This window comes from Ipomoea nil, unplaced genomic scaffold (assembly GCF_001879475.1).
Source record: "Ipomoea nil cultivar Tokyo-kokei standard unplaced genomic scaffold, Asagao_1.1 scaffold3065, whole genome shotgun sequence".
Lineage (NCBI taxonomy): Eukaryota > Viridiplantae > Streptophyta > Magnoliopsida > Solanales > Convolvulaceae > Ipomoea > Ipomoea nil.
In genome coordinates this window covers 2,160,371-2,166,015 of record NW_017619493.1, presented here as the reverse complement: position 1 = coordinate 2,166,015, position 5,645 = coordinate 2,160,371, and the positions used below count along the sequence as shown (strand labels likewise).

The following is a 5,645-nucleotide window of genomic DNA, read 5'->3' as shown; positions in this document are numbered from 1 at the left end:
AATTGCTTTTTATTCTTCAGTAATAGTATTTGACCCGTGCGCTGCACGGTATGTAAATTAAAAAGTATTTATTGTGTGTATGTTATGTTACAAATTGTGAGAACTAATGAGCTTAAAATTGATAACATATAAATGAAATATGATTGGAAATTCAACAAAAACAATATGAAAATGGTATATTACAAATAGTTGCAAGGTCACGGAACTAATAAAAGAGGACTTTACAAAATTACAGATTATTGAAAACCTCATGATATACAACATTAGTGGTTGATGAAGTAGTTGAAGTTGGGTCTTTGACTATCAATATTTTGAGACCGTCTGGATTGTTAACCCGAGATGCAGCAACGTACAACTGGCCGTGTACAAAAACCGGTTTCTTTAGTATTAAACCAACATGAGTCAACGTTTGTCCTTGACTTTTGTTAATGGTCATTGCATATGAAATCATAATTGGGAATTGCCTTCGTTGAAATTTGAACGGCAATCTTGGATCAGAGGGTGACATTGACATTCGGGGGATCAACACTTTTGTACCTTTGTTAGGTCCAGTCAGAATCTCGCCTTCAATAACATGGTCTGCTAACTTTGTGATTATCAACCGAGTCCCATTGCACAAACCAAGAGAATGGTCAATGTTTCTCATTAACATTACCGGGGATCCTATTTTCAAAGTCAATGCATGATTTGGTAGACCTGAAACCCTAATGCTGTTTAGAAATTCCGGTGTGTGTACATCTCCAAATATACCGTTGTCGCCATCGGCTTTGCATACTGCGTCTGAACTGAAGTACGATATGCTTTCGGTATTATGCAACTCAGTCATATATTCATTTACTGCGTTGACCACATCGAGCGTTGGTGCTAATATAGCACGACCTATTAGATGCTCGGGGTCAGTGTTTCCATTTGCAAACATAGGAAATGTACTCTGCACAATTGTTTTAATATCATCCGCTCCAGCTGACAGTAACATGTGTTTTGGAATTTCAACCTCTGCGAAACCATCATTCTGCCCACCCAGCTTTCCATCACCGACATTAGCAATCCAATCGGCAAATTCTTGTAAGGCCTGTCGATTTCCACCATTGGGTACCGAACATAGTCTAAGGTTTTGAGTCAACCTTAAAACTTTGCAACTATCCCATAGGTATGATGAATTTATGGCTGAAGAAACAATATCTTGCCGTGTACCTTTTGGGACTACCGGGAGGATTTGACGGAAATCTCCACCCGAAACAACTGTTTTACCACCAAACGTCTTCATTTCACTACACGGGTCTACAAAACGCAACAAATCCCTCATAGTTCGATCTAATGCTTCAAAACAATGTTTGTGCATCATGGGAGCTTCATCCCATATTATCAAACTCGTCTTTATCAACAATTCAGCCAGCTCGCTACCTTGCTTAATGTTACAGGTTGAGTTTTCATTTATTGCAATAGGTATTGCAAATCTCGAGTGAGCAGTACGGCCACCTGGTAACAATAGAGAAGCTATGCCGCTTGATGCCACATTTAAAACAATCTTACCTTTGGATCGGATTGCAGCTGACAACGCTCTCCACAAAAAAGTCTTTCCTGTTCCACCGTAACCATAAACAAAAAATAAGCCACCTTTACCTTCTTCAATGTCTTGTATAACCGTATCATAGATGAGACTCTGTTCTTCAGTTAGTTTTGCACACAACACTTCAGCATCTTCTTTCAACTGCTCACAATTGTAAGCTAACTCTTCAAATATATATCAACCTATTCTGAAACAACCTTGAATTATATGTACTTGGTATTGGCATCGGAGGATAGTCTTTTAAAGATTTATTTTGATGCCCCAATAGGTTTTCCAATTCGAACAATGCAAAGTTCTTTTTCTCTTCCTCTGTTAAGACCAAATCTGTTACGATGCAAACAGTCAGATAATTATCCTTATAACTTAATTGAATTTATTGTATAAACAAAAAGTACGTACATTACCTGGTTGTTTTAATATTCTTCTTTGATAGTGTTGAGCATCTTCAGACAAATGTTGCCACACCTGATTCCAAACATTTTCGGGTCTAATAATTGATGAGGATGTTAGTAAGACAACAAATAACTTCCTTAATGAATATGCAGATGACCAGTAGTTTGCTTCATTAACATGCATCTCTAAAGGTCAAGTACTCAACACCATTAACTGTCCTAATATCTTGGAAGCATTTTGGACCACAGACTATGTTCAATAGACACCTTAAATAATTAATTTCTCCTGATGCTGGTGGGACATAGAATATCTGACCAATTGAGAAACCCTTCTTTCTTGGATGCCATTCACGGATGTCCTTTTTCCACACAAATTTGGTAGGGATCTCAATGTAAGTTAATAAGCTCGCTTCTTTAAACTTCTGGTTGGCTACAAACCATGCGTTAAACATACTTTGCCCAACGATTTCTCTATTCAGGACATGATCAATGGTATCATCGTCTTGGAACACAACAGATTGGCAGTCAGGCAAGTGAAAGCTTAGTCGCTCAACTGGTGGAGTCCTGTACTGAACTTCAAAACTAAACAACCGCCATGCGGTCTCGCATGCAGAGATGTACCGGCAATCATAGTACATGTTTATTTCATCCACCATCTCATTACCAGCTTCATCCATTGTAGTCTTATAAAACTCAGCCGTTACACGGTCGTTACCCTTGTTGACATACTTGAATAAGTACTTGATTGACCTAGATTGGTTACACCACTCTACATTGATGTGTGCTTTGTATTTCAAGAGCAAGTACCGATTATGTGGTACAACATACCTATTGTCCAACTCTATTCAATTTTTTTTAATTGTCCTCTTTTCATCCCTTCTTCGATACAACGGGTAACCATCCTGGTCAAAATGGGATGCATCAATAAATCTCTTTGGAAAATGCTTCGAGCACTTGCCATTTACCATGCACGGTGAATTACTCCTGGCAACACCACATGGGCCGTGCAACATGAATTCTTCGACCTCTTTGTAATACTCGATGTCTATCAACTTGTCTGGGATCTCGGCCGAAATTATCGTGTCCATAAAAGCAGGATTGGCAAAGCAACTCGTCCCTTGTAGGAACAATAATATGTGAGCATGTGGAAGACCCCGTTTCTGAAACTCAATTGTGTATATTACTGTTGCAAAAACAATTACATGATGTTAGTTCTAGAATTCGTATGATTAAGTAGTGTATTAGAAAATGATTTTATAAGGAAATGTGGTGAGCACCTGCCCTTATAGGACCAAACAGTTTCCCATTTTTTATTTCTTTTATTAAGCAATCTAGCTTCATTTTGAAAATTCGGCAAACAATGTCCGGACGATCTTCAGCTTTCAAATTTCTTTTCTCCAAAAAGCGTTGAACCTCGGGCCATTTAGGATTACATGTAAAAGTAATAAACAGGTTATGATAACCTATAAATCTGCAAATTGCCATGGCGTCTTGGTAGTTCTGTATCATGTATCTTGCTCCTTCCGTGAAACTTGAAGGTAATATTATCCTTTTACCTTGAGAGCTAGGTTGCACTTCACCTCTTGTTAACGCATCAGAAAGACCTTTGTACGCCTCACATCTTAAAGCTTTTTGATTGGACCTAATGTATAGCAACCTCGAAGATTCAACCATAGTATACGCATCAACCAAGAATTGTTGGAATAACCTTTTAGCGTACAATATAGTTGAGATCTCATTTGATCTTTCGTGAATACGGAACGCGAAGTACTCTCTTTGTGAAACACTCTTTCTTGCAAAATTTTGTTTATTACTATGTGTTGCAAAATGTATATCTTCCCTGAAACCATCCTCCCCATATGGAAATAAAATTGGGTATTGCAATTGTAGATACGCTGGGTTTAATTCACTAATTCGTTTAAGCATTCCAGATCTAGACTCGACCACGATATCACGTTCACCCATGCAAGGGTCTAGATCTCCAACAATGAGAGCAGCAACCTCTGAAGCAGTTGGTAGTGCATACGTTCTGGCATCTTTAGATCTCTTCCCGATTAATCTCATTCTAATTTCACTTGTAGGATTAGATTGCATAAATGACTTGGCCATTCGGAATGACTTAACCAAAACATTGTGATCATCTAGATCTTGCTTAATGTCATGAACTACATCAAGATGCACGGCAGAACCATTGCTTTCCGTCCTAAGAGATAAAAATATATAATATAAGCTTTCCAGTATTTAAAAATGACAGGAACAAAATAGTTTAGTAGCCCCGAATATTATTATACCTGAAAGAGTTGGAGCGATTTTGTATCTCATTCTCTGTATCGTGAATGTATAATTGTGCAAATTTAGGTTGAGTGCCGAGTGCCGGTAGTAGAGTTCCAATGCGGTGGAAATTTTGACCATTTATACGGAATATGGGAGGCGATGTTCCATTGTTAATAGTTCTATCAATCTTCCCACCCATTGACGTGAAGCAAAACATATTGTTATATGACCTTATATTCTTCAAAAAACATTTGTTTTTATCACTTGATGTAAAGAATAGATCATACAACTTTTGAGGAGGCCTTGTCATCAATGGCAACTTTATCTTACCATTCACACAACATGCGGTGTATTTAGGGCGGTCACATGATCTTGAATTGCTTGACCGTTCATTGTACCAAAAAAAGGCATTACAATGCTCGCAAACGTACTCGGGATCACCACTATCAAAATAATAGTCTATAAAAAAAAAATTGATATTAGTTCATATGTAACAAAATAATGTAGTTCATTGTAGTAAAAAGATAGTACGTATTCGTTGGACAACATTTAATATGAACTCGCCAATTTTTGTTGGCACATTTTCATGCAAATGGTCCACAACTCCCTGGAAATCTGATATCAAATTTCGACAATGCTTGATGGGTTCAGTATCCGACTCTACGACGACTATTTGCATGTTGTTGTCATTTGTAATACAACAATTACTTTCAAGTCCTACAGAAACGATTATATAATATATTACATGATTATTACATCCAATCTAATATTGACTTGGCAATAAGAAACGCCTTCTGGTAATATATTGATACCTAGTTGCGAATCTGGTGATCGATTTAGGTCGAAGCACCGATCCCGGCAGTTGGATGTAGTTGGTATGGCGCGGTCTCCAATAACTGTTTCGTCGTTTGCTTTAATTAAACAGAAATTGTAAAATGACCTGTTAGACTATTTATTATTCCATTCGGCTACACGATAAATCATAGTAATATTATTACAATATGCTGTTTGAGATTATTACTATTTGTTATGTTGCTAAACGGAATTCTGCTACCGCAAACTTGCGTTGACGTAGTCTGTATTGGCGTTCTCCCCAGAGAAGAACCTGTGAATTAGGGAAAAAAACCTTTAAATGAATAATCTATAACCCAGGTGATTATAGATTATTTACTCAATTTCACCTTTATTACCTTGTGAGAGTGGTGATCTATTTAGGTCAAACAAATGATTATGGCGCTTGGTTAGCGGTGATTTATCAAGGTCCCCGGTAGCTCGAGTTACATTTACTTTAATTAGTCAACAGGCGTAAAAAACACACGTTAGAATAATAATTGTCCAATTTGATTGTTATATCATTTATTTACTAAAAATTTGGTAATATTGGTTTAGCTAATTACTATTTGATATGT

At 37.2% G+C, this 5,645-nt stretch overlaps 1 protein-coding gene across 1 annotated transcript; it reads right to left on the bottom strand.

Annotated features, from left to right (window-relative positions):
- Window positions 1–2,807: 2,807 nt before the first annotated feature.
- On the bottom strand, window positions 2,808–4,435 carry LOC109164473. The gene is made up of 3 exons (XM_019313000.1): window positions 4,254–4,435; window positions 3,240–4,165; window positions 2,808–3,145 (listed from the first exon to the last, which is right to left on the bottom strand). Exons 1-3 carry the CDS (start codon window positions 4,433–4,435, stop codon window positions 2,808–2,810), a joined length of 1,446 nt encoding a protein of 481 aa, XP_019168545.1.
- Between the last annotated feature and the right edge of the window lie 1,210 nt (window positions 4,436–5,645).